The sequence below is a fragment of the Accipiter gentilis genome, chromosome 22 (genome assembly GCF_929443795.1).
Source record: "Accipiter gentilis chromosome 22, bAccGen1.1, whole genome shotgun sequence".
In the NCBI taxonomy this organism is placed as follows: Eukaryota; Metazoa; Chordata; class Aves; order Accipitriformes; family Accipitridae; genus Astur; species Astur gentilis.
The window spans coordinates 26,560,012-26,578,546 of NC_064901.1; the positions used below are offsets into that span (position 1 = coordinate 26,560,012).

Genomic DNA, 18,535 nt, shown 5'->3' on the forward strand with positions numbered 1-18,535 from the left:
TGAGAAACAGCCCTGCAAACACCAAGGTCAGAGATGGAGGAGGGGGAGAAGGAGCTCCAGGCAGAGCAGGGATTCCCCTGCAGCCCACAGAGAGCCCATGCCGGAGCAGATATCCACACCACAGCCCCTGGAGAACCCCATGCCAGAGCAGGTGGATATTTCCTGAAGGACTGCAGCCTGTGGACAGCCCATGCTGGAGCGGGCTTGAAGTGCGAGGAGGAAGGAGCAGCAGAGAGGAGCGGCAGCGGACGGACCCCAACCCCAGTTCTCCGTCCCCCTGTGCTGCTCAGAGGGGAGGCAGAGGAGTCAGGAGGGAAGGCGTGAAACTTAGTCGGGGAAGGCAGGGGACACAACCTGTTGTTTTACATTTTGTTTTTGTTTCTCACTACCCACAGCTGTTTTAATTGGGAATAAATCGAGTTGAGTCTGTTTTGCCTGTGACAGTAGCTGGTAACCACCTTCCCTGTCTTTATCTTCACCCTCTGTCCTGCTGAGAAGGGGGCCCTTAGCCGAGGTTAACCCAGCACAATTAGTATCTATAGATCATACTGAAAGAATTAAAAAGATGGTGTTTGAGAAGAGGGAACTATATGTTTATTGAATGATCGTTAACTGTATTTGCAGTTAGCATCGGTTCCACAGCCATGCAGAAAGTCAAATGGCAGCTAAGTGCAAAATGTCCTTCAAGTACCATGTTATGTTGACATGTTCTGAGTAGCACTATGTGCCGTAATGGTTAAGATCTTGGCATCTCTCTCAGGTCTTCTTATACTAGTATTCTCAATGGTGGGTTTGCATCAGCGTTAAGAGGTTTAGAGAAAAAAGACAATCATCTATACTTTGGTATTGTTTTCTGTGGAAGGTGCACAAACACTACAAAGACTGTTCACAGTTAAAAGTCAAGAGTGGACAGACAAGCATAACCTAAAGAGATGTCTGGATAAAGGAATTCGCCCCATGAAAGACCACCTGAAGGTGTAATGGATTTTCCACTGCAGTAAACTACTCAAGGTTTCCATTGGCTACTGCTCTCAAATTTTTGAGGTTGCTCAACATGCCTAAGAGCTTTACAAACAGCTGTAGGTATTTGTTAAAGCTTTTTGAGATACTTGAGTTTCTACTAAGCAAATGCCAATATTTCAATTCTTCCCCCTCACGATATATGTAGATTTTGAAAACTTGCTACAGAAATGAAATTGAGAAAGTCTGATTTAGAAATATGAAATGTTTCCTTTGGATAGTATTGAAAAATTGTGCAAGAAAAATATTAGAAAAAAAAAAGTATGCTGCTATGAAACATGGGCTGAAGACCAGATAAAATCAGTAGCATGTGCTAATAGAAAAGTCAAAACAAAATATGACACAAAGATAAAAACCAAATTAAATAGTCTCCTTTGTTTGGATTGAACATTTCCTCAATATCAACATGTTCCGACAAAACATTTCAATTTTGCCAAAATTGCATTTCCTGGCAGAAATGGACTCCGTAAAAAGGTTTTGACTAGCTCGAGCGCATGTATGCCAAGTGATTCCTTTTGTGTTTTGTGGTTTTCATTCACTGTGAAGTCTCAGTGAGCCTCATTCATTCATCTGCCCCACCATAAAAATGCATGGCTATTTTAAGCACGTCGTAAAGTGGAACATGTCACTTGGCCAGGCTGCCCAGTGACAACAGCACGGGCCAGGAATCCCTCTCTGCGCCCACCCCATGCCCAGCCCCGCAGTTAGGGCCAGCACCCCGGGGATGCACCAACCCCTGCAAGCCCAAAGGGAGCACGTAAAAAGTGCCTCCTCCTGGAGACGTCCATAACTTCAGCTCACCCACAGCAACTGGGATGACTCATATAGATATTCGCATTTCTGCTTCTTACCCCTTTACAATATCTTTCTTTTGGAGATGAAAATCGCTATCTCGGAGCTGAGCACTGAGCCAATAAACCCATCACAAAAGGGATCGGCTGCCAGAGTCCAGAAAGGGTTAAGGCAGCAGTTGGAGAGGTTTGGGGTGACGTCGTACTTCTGGACGCCTGAGAAGTCTCTTGAAGGTAGTTCCCCTCTGGTGAGGATGGGAGCGAGCTGAGGTCTGAAATCCGAGATCCCTCGCAGCCTGGAGCTGGTGAGGTCCCAGTAAAAGCTGTTTGCCTGCTTTCCGTTCCCGAGCAGTCACACCGCTGCACTGGCCTGGGCAGTATGGAGCGAGCTCCCTGGACACATGTAGGACTCACTCTCCTCCAGCTCCTGCTCATCTCCTGCTTGCCGAGAGGTACCGTAAGTGAGCGTGTGCATTCCCGGCACGGCCGAATGAGTCCCTTTCCTTCAGCGTGGTCAGAGGGGTTTGATCTCATGCACTGTCTTGGGAAGTAGAGAGATCTGCAGGGATGGTAATAATAGAAAGAAGGGGCTCCGCTTTATTTATTTTTTCCTTGCTGGCATGAAGTGTGTGTGGTGGGATGTTTGCCCAGGGGTGATTTCCAGGCAAACTTTATAGCCTTAAAGAGAAACAACTGACTGGATTTGTTTGCCAATGGCCATCAAAAAAAGGGTATGTGATCACTTCGCTTACTACTGCTTTATTTTCTCAACACTCAGTGCTAAGGAAATGATGATAAAAAGAGGCATTTAAGTCTCTGAATTGTAAAGCGTTATTTGTTTAGTTTGGCAAGACAGAGACTTTCCTCTCCAGCCCCAACACCAAGAATGAAGGCAAGGGAGGGAAAAAGTGAAGGAAAAAAAGAAAACAAAAGCCACACATTGTTTCCGATCTGGGCTTTAGTTCTGCCAATATTATTCTTTCAAAAGGGAAGCCTCGTTAAAGCAGAATGATCTTTTTTATACTCAAGCCTTGCTCCAGTTTATGCTGAACCAGCATGTATGGTTTCTTCTTGATAAGGTTAAGCAAAGAGCATTTGCTGTTGAGTGCAAATTTGCTGTTGTTATGGCCGCAAACATGGGCTGTTTACACCTGGAAGCGGCTGGAGCTGCTTGCAGCAGCTAGCTGTCAGCGTTGCAGGCTGCTTTCTCGGGAGCTGCAGCCCTGAGGACCGGGAGGTGAGGTGCCCCCACATCACACACGCTTCAAGCTGCCGCAGACTGCAGCACTGCCGGCAAGGTAAGCTCCCCCTCTTACCGGGGGAGCTGTCAGGTATGCAGCCGTGCTGATGGCAATGGCTATAAATAACGGCTGTCAAGGCCAGTGCTTCAGAGCCCGCCTCTCCAGGGGCAGCGGCAGAGGGTCTGCCCCTGCAGCGCCCTTCCCCGCCAGCCCCTCGGGGCCCAGGGGGCAGGTGGTGACCAGGGACGTCTGCCCGCCAGGCCGGCCACCAGCGCCCGGGGGACTGACCGCCTGCCGAAGTTTCCCCCCGGGGCACGAGCACAGAGAACGTCTCTGCACCTCCATCCCACGTGCACCAAGATGTCCCCACGGCGGCCCGTCCCTCAGCCAGGTGCCACCTCGCACGCTGGCCAGGTGAAGTGGCTCTGCGGCACATGCCGGAGTGGCACAGGAATAGACCTGCCGGTGGCAGAGCAGCCCCAGGTGCTGGGCTTGGTCAGCAACGAATCTCTCCTGCCGTGGGGGCAGCCGGTCTCTCTCAGGGCAAGAGAGAGACCACCGGGCTGCTGGGGGCCCCCTCGGCAGCAGTGGTGAGGGGAGGCGGGAGGAAGGACGACAGGCAACGGGCTGCGAGGGCCGTGGGGCTGCGAGCTTGGGAGGGACGACACCGGTTCCCCCCGACGCCGGCTCCTAACGTGGCAGAAACAGCCGAGAAGGGCCCGTGGGACACGTTGAGGAAAGCCGTGCCCCTCAGCCCCTCTCCTTCCTCACCTTGCCTCCCCTGCCCTGCTGCTGGCGGAGCAGCCGGCCCGGCACACAGCCGGCAGCGTGAGGAGGGGGCCAGGAGCTCCCCTCCGACAGCGGCAAGAGGGGCACTCGGAGCCAGGGGAGTGGTTCAAAAGCATGGTGGCCTTAGCATGTCAGGGCAGGTTGGAAAATAGCATTTTGTCTCCTCCCCACAGATGTATCCAATTTTTGTCCGTATTTATCACACCCAGTTGCACAGGGCCTGCCGCGAGAGTTGGGGGCAGGAGTCGGGGAGGGCTGGGAATTGATTTTTGGAATAAACTTGAAGTGCAAGTGACTCATATTTCCTTAAAAATATATGTGTGTTTGTATGTGTTTCTGCCTATCTAAACCCTTCCCAACCTCTCTTCCCCTCCCCCTCCAGCCTCTGTCTAGAGAAGTGGAGGCCAGATGCACTCAGACACATCCAGATGCATTCAATCTTAGCAAATGGGTTACTTCAGTTCACATGTTTAGGTTCCTAGCACGGACAAAGGGAAAGAGACTTGCTTTTTATTTAGGAGAAAAGCTGGGGTTACTCACTCTCGACCCCAAGGCCTCGAGGGGCTACCTGGAGTCCCTGCAAGCCTGCCAGTGCCCAGGATTTTGGCTCTCCATCGGCCCAGAGAGAGCCCCCACCACCGCAGGGCTGTGCGGGTGCTACCAGCAGCACCAGCTCCCGTGGGGATGTGGATGCCCCTCTCCCTCCTGCGGGACCAGGGACGTGGTGCGGGGGCAAGTGGGGAGGGACGCCACAGGGCAGCAGGCGAGCTGTCCGCGGGGATGGAGGGCTGGCAGCAGGAGGGCTGGCAGCTGGAGGGCATCTGCAGCCCTCGGTGAGGGCTGGACTACACACCCTGGGGGAGCTCTAGGGAGTAAAATCTGAGATGGAGGCTCAGGGCTTTGCCGCTGTCTGTGTGGACTGTTTCTATCTGGGTGACGTTAACTGCAAGTAAACTGGCGACGTGTTCCAGGTCTCACACCGTTACAGCAAGCAAGCCCTCAGGACAGGTCCAGCACCACTCCTCTATGTTTATAACACAAGCACGTTCTCATGTTATGTGGTTCATGAATTTCGATACTGCAACTGCTTCTTCTCCACAGATTTCCAAATATTCTCCCCCATTGCAGAAGTCCAGCTTTGCCCCCCAGACCCCATTAGCAAAGGCTGGGCTCTCTAACCTCATTGATGATGTCACTAACTCGAAAGTACTACATTCATTACCTGTTCCTGTTCCTTGTCCTGCAGCACAGAAGATAACAAAATCTCTTCCCAATCACACCAGTACAAATTTTCTGGCCAGAATAAGCTCCTCTGTCCCAGAGAGAAATCAAGGCCTGAAGGGTAATGTGGCAACCACTTTACCCTGGCTATTTTATCCTGTCACAGCCCTTCTCAGATGAAGACACGAGGCCACAGTGCCGACAATAAGATCACAAATGCCAGCTCATAATTACAGAGAAGAAACCAAAGGAGGGGGAGGGTTAGGCCAGACTTCTTCAGGTTGCTTTAGATGCTAAAAACATCCTGGCTAGTGGCATGGATGGCCTGTAATTTAAATCCAACTATGGCAAAAAGATACAGTAAAAGGAAGCTGTGTGGTGTTTTGAGGGCAAGGGGAAGATGCATGCAGAGGAGATTGAGGTTTAAACTGCAACTGGATCTGAAGTGTGGTGGAGGCACAAACATCTGGTGCAGTTCTCTGGGCCTGTGGGCCAACCAGCCTGTCCCTATAGGGAAAGGAGGGGATATAAGGGTTTGGTACAAGAAAATGGGAAAGGAGCAGAGTTTTGACTTGGGAGGTGTGGAGTACGGCTCTGTTTTGCATGTTACAGCTTACTATGAGGGAAGAAGGGCTGCTGAAATGTAGGAAGAAAGGGAGCGGGAAGTTTCCGACAGGAATAGCTACCTGTCAGTCCTCTCTGCAGCAGTGGGTAGAGCAGGCAAGAGGAGGGGCTGCAGGGCATGCAGGTTTATTGAGAGAGGAAAATGGTGGAAATGACACAACCAGTTGGCCACCACAACTGGGGCAATGTTGGGTGAGGGGTAGTGGGATTACTGAGGCTTTAACATGTAGAAAGACCGAGTTGACAGTCCTGTTTTCAGTTAAGACTGGAAACAGAAAACCCTAGAGCTATTTGTGTTAATGCTGGTTTTGCATTAACCCACCATTATAGCGCTTAGATGGGCAAAGTCTAGACCTCACAAATAGGAAGCGCAATTTTTATTTGGCTTTCCTTTTAGTTACACCAAGATACTTGATTTTTGTCAGGGGCAAAGCAGAACAAGGCAGTGCGGAGAGAGATACAAACTTTGGAAGTCACACGGGAAAACCTGTTAAGGACCCAATGGAGACCTCAAAAATATTTTTTTTGTTGAACTAATGATTCTTCCCTCCTTGGAGCAGAAGTGTTGGGAGTTTATGATTTGTTTGTCATAGCCTAGTTAAGAATAGAAGCTTACAAATGTAAAAAAGGCACTATTGTAGGAGCACGGTGAAGCAAACCTATGGCCTATCAGGAACAACATCAGGACTATTTATGTCTGAATTTATAGCTACTAAACACTACATGACAAGAGGGACCCTGGAACAGAGACCCTCCTATTTGAAAACATTAGGCAGAACCCAATTCCTGAATCAAAGGAGAATGTTCATTAGCCTTTTTTTTCTACGTGAAACATGATCATCTGAATTGTTAAAAAGGTAAGAGCTTAAGACAATGGTGGTCTTATCCAGCAGAACACAGTCATACTTATACTAGACAGGTTTTCAATGCATTTCTTAAGCAGAGTATACTTTCTGTAGTAGTTTAGTCTGCTTTCAACACAATCCTGCATTTGGGACTTAAAAAAGACAGTCGAGTTAATGCACATTTATTAAGTGGACAGATTCAGCTTAGTATAGTAGATTTCCCCCTGTGTTCACTCATTGGCTTTGATTTATTATATTTTTTTTAATAGAAATCCTTTCTTTTTTTCCTCCCCCTACTCCTAACTGCTGTGTGAAAGCATACACTAATGGCCAAGAAAGGATACTAGCTGACTCTGTAGGAGAAGCAGTCTCATTATTCAGCAAAGGTCTGCGACCCATAAAGTAAGCACACTGAGTAAAACTAAAACAGGGATGTGTTTTAGCTCCTCTTTTAATTAGCCCAGCTGCTAAAAAGAATAACAGGCACACAATCTCTGAAGAGAAGCAAGTGATTTTAGAGACAGCGTTATCCCTTTCATCCTCTTAACACATGTATTACAAAAACAGGTATCTTTTGCACAATAGGTTATCCGAGGCAAAAAAAGTAAAAATAAAGACCTGCACTTTCCTTCATTATTAGTGGTTTGGGGTACACTGTTTTCCAAGAACCCCAGTAAAAGCCTTTTAAAGGGAACCTCTCTCTTCCCTTCCGAGGTCCATTCCTCCATCACAGTGAGCCACAGTTTCGCCCAACAAGTTTCTCATTTCCAGCTGACAAATTCTAGATCTCCTGTGTGCTCAGAGTTCTTCTTGTTGTTAATGTTAATGCCCACACACATGATACCTATGGGGTGGGGCCCAGCTTGCACTTCTGTGCAATGACAGTAGAGCTGAGTAAGAAAGGAGCAGGATACAACAGCAATAAAAATGAGACAGACCTAAAGAAAATGTTAGCTGTTACTAGGTTTCACCTCTGTTGGAGCTATTTTTTCTTTAAATGACAAAGCTTCATTCCAGAATTATTACATGGCCAAACATTCCCTAATAAGAGCCTTAAGAAATTGCTCCCTCAAACTCAAACACTTGTTTCTTCAGCAGAAGGCAGTAATTGTTTTTGAGCATCATGCTGAAAAATTAAAATGCAATAAAATAAAAAGGGGCATGTTCTCATCTCTGAAACATGAACTGGTTGAGTAATCACTTTGAAAAAGTTACCTTCTATGGACTCTAATTTCAGAGACGTATCTGTTTGTATCTGCTTTTATTTACAATGCACTCTGAATTTGTACAGCACTTTTCAAAGGAATTTGAAATAATACTTCTTTGAGCCTAAGTAGTGTTTTACCAATCTGCTGATGGATAAATTGAGGTGTGGAAGGAGAACTCATCTTTGCAGGATAACAGAATGGACTTATAGGATGGGAAGTTCTATCAGTTCAGACCAAGATATGTATGTCCTTTCTTCCATCTTTCAGGAGTTCTGATAAATACCTATATCCAGCGGGGTCCTAAGGTGCTCTCTCTGTTGGAGGACTGTAGAGCACATTTAGGTTGTAAACTTTTCTCTTTTTTTCCCCAAGGATGGATAGAGATGGCAAACTGGTTTTCTGCTGGATCACTCCTCTGATCCCTCCACATAGCAGCTAATGCCAGCACAAAGACAGGGAGTGGGAATGGGAAGTCAGGGAGAGACAGGAGGAAAGTGTCCCATCTCAGCAGCAGCATGGGCTTAAAAGAGTTTAAAGCGACTGCAGCCTAAAAAAGTAATTATTTCAAAGTGGAAGACACAAGAGTTAATTGATGTAATCATCAGGCTTGCTTCAATTCACCTTAGTTCTTAGCCATATAACTTTCCCAGCTCTCAGACCTTTGCAATAGAAATCTCCTTTCTATCTAGCAGGGTATCTATGACTGACAAATTCACCGTGGCAAAAGACAAGTGTGCTGAAGCTGAATTTTTACCATGATGAGCTGCCTGACCCACCCCTGAGGCAGAAATGTGCTTGTGAATCTGTTTCCGAATCACTAAAGCTTTAAGCCTGACCTAGTAAGATAAACCAAAATTGAAGCTGGTTTACTTGAATATCCCAAGGGGCAAACTGCAGTTGGTTAGAAGCTCGCTAATAGGTGGATCACACTTTATTTGTTTTCACACCCTCAAAGGCTTGCTCACAGGTTCCCCATAAACAACCTCCCTGAAGATGAAAGCTAGTAACTTGCTACATTCTCCACCATGGTCTGACATTTCATCCGCACCCCCATCCCACAGGAGTCTCTCTTCCTCTTTCCTTATTTCTTTTTTCTTTATATGGCTGAAGAACCTTTTGCTATTATTTTAATTTCCTTTGCAAGGTCAAATTCAGCTTGGCTTTTGGCAGTTCTTCCTTTGTCCCTGAGCTCTAAGACATAGCTTGCTTTGATGATCAGAATTTTTTCCATCCCTGATAGGCCTCTGCTTTTCCCTTGAATAAAAGATTTGACTGGGCTCATTGTATATCCCACAGGATTCATCACTATCCTTTCCAACAGACCTTGTATTGAATAGAACTAGTGCTTTAAGATGGTCTTACCCTTGCAGCTATTTTTTTATTACTTGGGCATCCTCTTTGAACTCACTGGCATAAGAACAAGTAACATGTCTCCAGTCTTCAGGGTGAGTTCTAATGGAGCCTTCACTTATCTTCCGAGGAGACTTCTGGCTTTTCAGAATGGTGCAGTAAAAACTACCCTTTTGGAAGGTTGCATTTCCACTCAATTTCAAACAATATTTCTGTCGAACCTCCATCATGACCCTTCCCAAGTACCAATAAAAGAATTTCTTGTATGGTTTTTATCACCTCATTTTCCAAAGTCTTGCGGTTTGGAACAGGATAGTATTTGAGGTTTAGTGAGGACAGAGATGGCTGAGTCATATGTGTGCCCAGACTACGAGGGTGATAGGAAAAACAGACACACTTGTGTCAGGGAGATGATGACTACATCACCAACTGTTCAAGCTCCTCTGTTACACACCAGGCTGCCCAAGCACATTTTGGTCAAGGAAGTCGGCACATTTTGAAAAGGTGAAGGAAAAATAAGAAGCAAAAAGGGAATTCTGGGCCAGAGAAAGTGAGGGATGTGGGTGAGTCTGGCAAGTCAAATCAGAGCTGGATTTGCTGCAACTTCGTAAAGGAAGTGAGTGACAGTAGAAGCTTGATAGTCCAACAGATTAAAACTATTTACCCTTCAAGCTGTTGCAGCACCAGCAGTAACCTGCTTCAACTCTTTCCCTTCACTGGCTCCTGTGGGTTCATGATACAGAGGCAGGCAGGCAAGCACCACTTCTAAAAAGGCAAACACTGAGACAAGTCAAAATCAAGAGCAAAGGCTGAAAGTCTTGCCTTTGCAGTCTTGAGAAACTGAGGTCCTGTTACTGACAGGAGAAGTCAGTAAGCATTAAACTACTCAGCAAATAGGCTGTGCATTTCATTGGGTGCCAGGTCCTCTGTAGATGGTCTTCATCTGCTTTTCAGCAGCTCAGCTCCCAGTACCAGCTCAGTGGGGGCCAAAGCAGGATCAGTGAGCCCACCCCTCTGCACGGTCCTGCTGCACATTCTCCTTGCTGCGGCTCATCACCTGCTCGCAGGTTTTCACAGAGGAAGCTCAGGGTGCACCTGAGCAGGGAGGGCTCCCCAAAGTCAGGAGGCTTTGCTCCTCCAAAACCCCGGCTCAGCACTGGGAAGCAGGGGAGGTGGCAGCATCACCGTGATGAATTGCTGTCACTGTAACTCAGCCCCCAGACTGATGCTGCTAAGAGGAAGGACATTGACTGGGAACATCCCCTCCTACTGCTGTCTTACAAAATCCGTCACTGACAGCCTTTAGGATCTGAAATGTGCTATAGGGACTAGGCAGTCTTGCTAGGTGCAGATGTCAGTGAAAAGCATGAACCTGTTGCCACCCAAATGCAGAAACACATGAGAATTACCAGCCACCCTGCATATGCCTCAGTGCTCATCTCCCACCTCACTTGTCCCTGAGGCTAGACTCAAAGCATCTGGTGAAATGTTGTGTTGTGCTCTGCGAGGCTCCCGAGCCGAGCAGGTCTTCCCTCCGACACCTTTCCTGGAGCTTCTCATGTTTTCCCAACACAGCAATTTCTTGCTTGGTTTCCATGGTCTTGAGCTGCTTCCATGTGTGTTGTTTATGCCTGGATTTAATGGGCTTTTCTTCCATCATTAAAAACCCATAAATTAATCCACTGTTTATTTGTCTGTCCAGAGACTTGTTTGTTCTTTTCAGCTAAATATTTTGCATGGGTTGTCAGGCAGCTTCTTCCTGTTTCTCCCAAAACCAGGTCAAGTCACTTTCTGGACTGTGTTTGATGCTGGGAGATGCAGCCGCTGCCTGAAAGCCAGACTGCCTGCTTTGGAGGATTATCAAAGTCAGACCCACAAATCACCCCACAATTATCTCTGCCACAGCTGGCCAAGGCTTGGCTTCCAGTATTTTACTCAGTCAATAAATCTCCCCCTGCTCTTCTCTGCCTCATTCTCTTCTGTTTTGGGGTAAAAAATGGCCAAGTGTGGGTTTGGGGAGCCGCCAGTGGTTACCATTCCCCAAACACACATGGGGGAGAGGGGTTATGCCTCTTCCTCCCTGGAGCCCAGGCTGAGCTCAGCAACAGAAACATTCATTACACACGCTAGCAGTTCTGTGCATCTCCCTCTTAAATTTCTGAGGGAAAGGTTTCCTTTGCCTTTTGTTCAGTAGCCTGGAGATACTTATGCAAAACAAAAGGGATCCTACCATTATTAAAGAGGTGCGTAAAGTCTTCGCATAAATTTCTTTAAAGAATAGCTTCTACAAAACTTCAGAATAATAGGTTTCATGATTTCTGTGAAGAAAATAATAGAGAGGATCACTTAAAAAAAAATCTCAAATCCATAAATTTCCTTGTCAAGGCTATATACATTGCCCAAACTGCAGTACCCAAGAACCTAAAAGGGAATTAAATTGTCAGTAAATCAAAAGACAGTCTATTTTAATTGTCTCAGTTAAGGGCAAGAAGTGAGCAAACAGCATTTCTAGGTGGCAGCAAATTTATTTTTACAATTCTTTAAGCGCCAAGATCTGCTGCTCCCATCTGAACAATATTACCTTAAGTTCAACTTAGGCTACGAATACACCCATTTGAGTCACCAAGAATAAGTGTGGCATCTGCTTTTTGGTCCTGTTGCGTACACAAGCTCTACGTATAAAAATAAATACGCATATGCACACACATACTCTCTCTACACACATACAAATATATGTGTGATATTTTATGGAAGCATAATTTAGGTTGAAAGGGACCTCTGGAGGTCATCTGGTCTAGCCCCTCTCTCAGAGAAGTGCTAACTTGGAAATTACATTGTGTTGCCTGTAGCCTTATCTCGCCAGGTTTTGAATTCCTGCAAGGACAGAGACATGTGTTTGTCACCCCAGTGCAACTTTGCCTGTGAATATTTGGATTATTTTACAGATAGCAGTCTGTCTTGGGCAATTTATAGCTACAACCCAAATGGATATAGCCATTTTATTAATAAGCTTTAGCAATCTTGAGAGAAATTAGATTTCTAGCTTGATTTGGGAAACACAATAATTTGAATGAAGCTTTGCAAAAGCTCCTGAGTGTTGGGTAGTTATTTATTACTCAGACTTTGGCGGGTCTTCCTTCAACAAGGAGTGAGACCCCCAGCCCCATACACCACATAAACAGCTATTTACAGTCATGTATAGTGAGATGTATCAAACTGAGTGTCAGTTCTAATACAATAATTAGACACGTGTAATCAATTTGCTCTGGAATCTGAATCAGATAGAGTTCATAGATAAATGGCTTCCTTAAAAGAGAATAATAGCCATAGGTTAAGAAGTCCCAACTTGGCCCAGTTGATTGACTGCTGTTCTGGGAATTAGAAGGCATGAGTTTAATTCCTGGCTCTGCTATTGTTTTTCTCTGGGACCTTGAGCAAAGTCACTTCACCTCCCTTGTGCTTCAGTTTCCCATCTGGAAAAAGGACTTTATAGAGCATGTCAAGATCTACAGTCAAAAGGCTATATAACTGCTAAACACTAAGGTTATTTTGATGCAAGAATTTATTACTGGAATTAAAAATTACAGAACCTTATTGAATGACAGAAGCAGATTTCTTTTTCTTTTTGGAATGATTATGGGGGCAGGGAGGGGGAATAGAAAGGTTTCAGCACAAACAGCAACCTGGTTTCCAAACTCAGAGCAGCAGTGGACTCTCTCTGGTTGGTACATCAGGCACAAGGGAAAGGCTCAGTTCTGAGGAGCACAAAGGGCTGAATTTCATTTCCCAGACAAAGGGGAAAAAATGAAGAAACAGTTTGGTGGTCCCTTTTTTATGGAGCCAGTAAATATCATTAGGGGAAAAGATAAGCTTCCAGGAACCAGGCTTCATGAGGCCGTGGAGAATCAAGTGAGGCAGACCAGCAAGGTTCAGTGGTAGGGAGCTCCAGCAGACACGGTAATTAGGTTATGAGGCACAATGAAACAAAAAACAGCAGTGTGAGAAGGGAGCCAAGTACAGGCACAGACAGGACTGCTGTGCCTTAGAGATGTATGGCTTGCTGCAATGACAAAGCAGCCCTGTTACTCAGAGTTTGAAACAAAAGGGAAAAGGATGTTACCTAACCACAACGAAAGAAAAAAAAAAAAAAAGAAAAAAGGGGAGGAGGGAGGGAAGAAGAAAGAGATAGTCTCATTATGTTTCCTTCATGTCTCATCTTTCTAGTATGCTCTCTCTCTTTTTAGCATCAAACTCCATGAAAGCAGTCATCGGGTCTGTCAGCTGGTTAGGAGACATGCTGACAGCATGGTGCACTTATTAGATTTCACTTTGTAGAATTTAGACAGCATGCTGGTGGAGAAAGATGGCGTCTGCAATTACTGTGGCAGTCCAGAGTCACAGTCTGAGGTCGTTTCCTAAAAGAACACTTCCAGCATAGCTGAAATATTGTCATATGAGGTTATGCTAAATAATAAAAAGACATTAATTTCGTTACCATATTAGAAATGCCAGACAAAATGAACCTTTAAAAATAATGAAAAATTTTGTTTCCTTTGGCAATGAAGCCGAGTGTAACACTGTGTGCTTCTGAGTGAAAATAGGGACTGAAACTGGCTAAAACCAAGCCTCAAAATTGGCCTTTCCTGGTGGACACCCTAGTCTTCAAGAGTAGCAAATTGACAAACAGAAATACAACCAAAACATGCTGTTATAGTTTAAATAATCTATACTATATATGAGGCCGTAAATCAGTCACGTAATCTGAAGGAGACTTTCTCATGCGATGTCATCCTCTGAGTTTTTTTTAAACTATTTTTCTCACCACAGAAGTGGGAAAGCCTTGCAGAGAAAAGAATGAAGTGAACATATTCCTTCCCTCTGGTCTGCTTGCCTCCTCTAGCTGGCACTGCAAAACTGCCCATATGTTCTTTAGACACCCAAACCAAGCTGACATTTCGGCTGCATGTTACCATGTAGTTTGGGATTTCCTGGGCTGAAGACCTTGACCAGCCTCATGCCATACATGATCTGACAAATCGCTGAATAATAGATCCTGTCAATCCTCAGCAGATAATAGATTATTTCCATGTTTCCCCCTTTTTGTTCCCCACTTGCAGAGTACACAGTGATCAATGAAAACTGCCCAGGCGCTGAGTGGAATATCATGTGTCGGGAGTGCTGTGAATATGACCAAATCGAGTGCATCTGCCCAGGACAGAAAGAAAGAGTGGGCTACACCATTCCCTGCTGCAGGAACGAGGAGAACGAGTGTGACTCCTGCTTAATCCACCCAGGTACGTTTAGGGCCACACTGCATTCACGTCAGATCTTTAGCCAAGGCATCAGCACGTAATGGTAGCTGCTGGCCAGTGAAGCAGTGAGGGCAGGCACATCTCACTGGGTTATGGGATTGCCCCGCATCTCCTCAGGAACTCCCCCTGCCACTCTGCTGACAGCAGCAAGACACTTGGCAAGGTGCCCCTACAGCAGGTAGCATCGCTGCCAGAAAAAAAACCAACAACACTCTACCAGCAGTGTTGTCCTCAGGGCATCTACGGCAGACTTGGGAGCTGCAAAAGGGTGATGTTGCAGCTGGCTTCACACCAGGAGTGTTTTGTAGGCTCTCTGGCATGATTTGCATCCCCAAAGCAAGAAGGGAGAGACAACTTGGAAGTCCGGCTAGCAAGGCGGAGAATGCAAAGTGAAAGGTGAGAGCAGGAGACAGGACCAGGTTAGAAGACATCAGAATCACTTGGGCTGGTCCTGAGCAGCACCAGCATCCACATTCAGACTCCTGGGAGAAGCATTTACAGTCAGAGCAATGAGAGTTAGAGGTCTGGGTGAATCAGACTGGGAGTTTGGCTCCAAATCTCAGCCTGAGCTGCCTAGGGTTTGGGGGTGGAGGCTGGGTACGGTTCACAGTGGGGAAGCTGTCAGCACCACCGCAGTCACTAACGTCACTGGCGCTTTTTGTGGAAGAGAGAGAGAGGCTGCTCTTCTCCCTTGCAGGACAATCCACCTTGGCTTTCCTCTAATGCAGTGGCTTCTCCTTCAGGCTGTACCATTTTTGAGAACTGCAAGTCCTGCCGCAACGGCTCCTGGGGAGGGACGCTTGATGACTTCTACATCAAAGGGATCTACTGTGCAGAGTGCAGAGCTGGCTGGTATGGAGGGGACTGCATGAGTAAGTGTCCTACACGGGCAGGGAGGCATGTCAGGGGCAGGGAGTGGTGGGACAGAGCCAGAGCCATGCTGTGCTTTTCCAGCTATTCCTGTACGGTGACTCTTGCAAAGGGCACAGGCAGGAGAGGACAAACACAACCAGGCAGTAAGCAGATCTACAGTGGGGTAAACTTCTCTCCCAGTGCTAATCTGCTAGGGATTGGCCCGGGCCCCAAGTCACAGGAGGTTACAGCCCTACTAAACTTCTGGTTTGTGTCGGTTTATTTTAAAACTTTAACTACTGTGACTCTGGAAATCTTCTGTTCTCTGCATTTCTTGGACATACTTCAGCATAACTGATTCCCCAGAGGTCTTCAGCAAAACATAAACATTTACAAGGGCAACAGCTATATCAAAGAGCTTTGCCTCTGTCCTCCTTCAACCCCTGGGCTGCAGAACCAGCCCTGAGGAAGTCCCAGTGCTCCCTCCCTCCTTTGCACAGCTCCAATGCACTCCAAGGCAGCTCTGGAAAACAGTATCTTGCAACTGCTAACGGTGCTATGATGGACCAGGAGTGTTTCAGGCTCTGGTAGTGATATCTGAAGGGGTTTTTTCCTAAGAGTGTACAAAAGCTCCTGCCTCTTGGATTTTGCTAAGCTGTTGGTCCCAATATCTTTCAATATTGAATTTCATAAGCTAATTGAATACAGTTTAAGACTAGTATTTCCTTTACCAATTTCTCACGTGAGAAGGCACAGCCTTTCACCAGCTCTCTTTCAATCTTTATTGACTGTCTCTTTGTTCACATTTCACTGAAAGGGATGAAAGCAGAGTCTGCTTTTCCTACTCTGTTCTGTCCATTATTCTACGCACCTTAGTGTTGTCTCCTTTTAGTCACTGATTTTAAAGCAACAATTGAATGTGCTTTCCCAACACAGCTCATGACCATTCAGGAGGTGAAAGCAAACAAAATAAAATCATTGCTTCAAACAGCAGAATACAGGGCATCAACATGTGTCAGCAGCAGGGCTAACTCAACCTTGGTGCTTTGCAAGGTGATGAACTGAGTCCCTTGCAGTTTACGGTGTGATTTCTGATAGCACTTTAAAGTCCTGTTTGCTCTGGGTCGATGCTAGAGCTCCCCTGGCACTTTTTATAAGAGCAGAGCCAAGAAAGAATCATTAGCTCATCTAACCCTCCTTCCCTCTGCCTGAGTATTTCGGTTGCCTACAGTATATTTCAGCCTGCTTGTGTTTTAAAGCAAATACACCCTCACACTGCAGTCTATTTGGCCGTTTTTGCAATACTGAAATTTCGCACAGCTTTGCCTTATAGTGTTTTCCCTATTACTTGTTCTTTTGAGGGAAGCAGCGTGACACTGAGGATGTGGTCTCTTTCGCGTGGTTCTGCAGTACTTCAGAGGCAGGGTAGGATGGGCAGATAGTGCTATTGTCTCTTCCATTCTTAAAGAGGAGCATGGGGGACTGTCATGATCCCTGCTCTGGCTCTCACGGCTCTGGCTCTCACGGCTCTCTCACCTTTGGCCTTGACGGTAGGCTCAGGCATGCAGACTGCAAGTCCGGAAGGCAGCCTATAACCGCGCCAGGTGCTGGCCTGCAGCCTCACAGCTATGTAGCTTTGGGTCTGGAGGGCGGCCAGCAAGTAGCCTTTGAACAACAGCATGCGCTGGCTGCTGGAGCAGCGGACGTGCTGACACAACCCATTCCGGAGAGCGAAGGAGGCGGCATCTCTCTTTGGTACCCGCACACAGGATCACACCTGGAACTTTGCAGCCTGCGCCGGGCGCCTCCCCAGCGGCAGAGTGCCGGTCACCCCGGGAACAGAAGGGAGCGCAACCCCAGTAACCGGGGGAATGTAATCCGTCTACTTCATCCATAGTGCAAATGCTAGCAAGCCCACGGACGGCCCGCAGGACCTGCCCCGACCAAGCCGCACGCAAAGCTTCACGCCGCACCGGGTCGGTGGCTGCGGGGACCAGCGTTGCTGCAGCGGCCAGAAAGGAGGGCTCCTCCCGGCAGAGCTGCCCCTGCAAGGCGTCTCCGGCTGAAGCGTCTTCCCCGGATTTCACCTCCTCCCGTCCAGCGAGGCCCGCCTCCGAGGCCAACCTCCCCGCAGACCTCACGCCACCGCCTGAACGCTCTCAGGGCGGCCGCCCATAGCCGGAGGGGCGGGCAGGCAGCCCCCGGCACCCGGCAGGACCCCGGGGCGGACCCGCCGCCCGGGGAGCACCGGGCTTTGTCTCCCTCTGGCGGGCGGCGGCAGGCCTTGCCGCAGACTACCGGCCCCGGCCGCCGCCTCCCGCTCCCGGGGCCGACCCAAGACGGCGACGGCGAGCGGCTCGGGCGGGCTCCGCAAGCCCCTCGGGCTCCATCTCCTCCCTGCCGGACCGCCCGAAGAAACCGCCCCCGGGCCGGGCGAGCTTCTTCGACTCCCCCGGGAGTCCCCCGGGGGACTCCCCTCCCGCGGCGCAACCTCCCGGTTGCTTCCCTCAGGTGCCGCGGCGGCGGGGGCGCTAGGTGGCGCCCGGGGGCGGCGGCGGAGGAAGGCGGTGCCCTGCGCCCGGCCCGCTCCTGTCGGCCGCGGGCGGGGAAAATGGCCGCCCGTGTGGGCGGGAGGGGACGAGGGGAGCGCGCAGCTGCCCTTGAGCCTATGGGCGGTATTAATGCCCACTTCACACCGCGCTGCCCGGGGGGGGCAGGCCCCGGTTACCCCACGGGCAGCCCCCGCGGCCTCGGGGTGCCCCATCCGGCTCTGCGGGGCAGCGGTCAGGGGGCTGCCCGCAGTTGTGAGGGTGAGGCGAGGCCCCGGGGACTGCCAGCGAAAGCGGCGATGTGCCTGGAGGGCCGCGGCATGGAAGGAGCCCGTGGGGCCGTCCGGTTCGTGGTGTCTGCTGGCACAGCCGGACGTGTGGACGTGGCTGAGAAACGGCCAAAGGACACCGGGTCATTCGGTAAAAAGAGAAATGCTATAGGGTAGCCCAAAGGAGCGCTACTAGCAAAAAGCCGCGCTGAATGGAGTTAATTGCGTACTGGGACATTTCCGGATGGGACTGTCAGTTGGGTTGGACTATCATGCCCTAAAAGGCATATCAGAATCTAAAACCAGAAGACAAATGACCCCGTGGGACCCTTTCTTCCGTACCCTGCACTCCGACAGCCTTTGTCAACCTCCGACCATCGTGTCGCTTGAGAACACATAGACTCAATCAAAGCGGGGCGGGGGGAAGTGGTGCTATCTTACAGCCGTCCTCAGCCTTGCTGTCC

At 48.3% G+C, this 18,535-nt stretch overlaps 1 protein-coding gene across 2 annotated transcripts in view; it reads left to right on the forward strand.

The window, feature by feature from the left end:
- Window positions 1–2,072: 2,072 nt before the first annotated feature.
- PAMR1 (peptidase domain containing associated with muscle regeneration 1) overlaps window positions 2,073–18,535 on the forward strand; it is a 58,435-nt gene continuing 41,972 nt past the window's right edge. For both annotated transcript variants that reach the window (XM_049825886.1, XM_049825887.1), the window contains exons 1-3: window positions 2,073–2,263; window positions 14,207–14,383; window positions 15,145–15,273. In XM_049825886.1, the coding sequence (XP_049681843.1) occupies window positions 2,191–2,263; window positions 14,207–14,383; window positions 15,145–15,273 (379 nt within the window). In that variant the 5' untranslated portion in view covers window positions 2,073–2,190. The remainder of the gene's footprint in view (window positions 2,264–14,206; window positions 14,384–15,144; window positions 15,274–18,535) is intronic.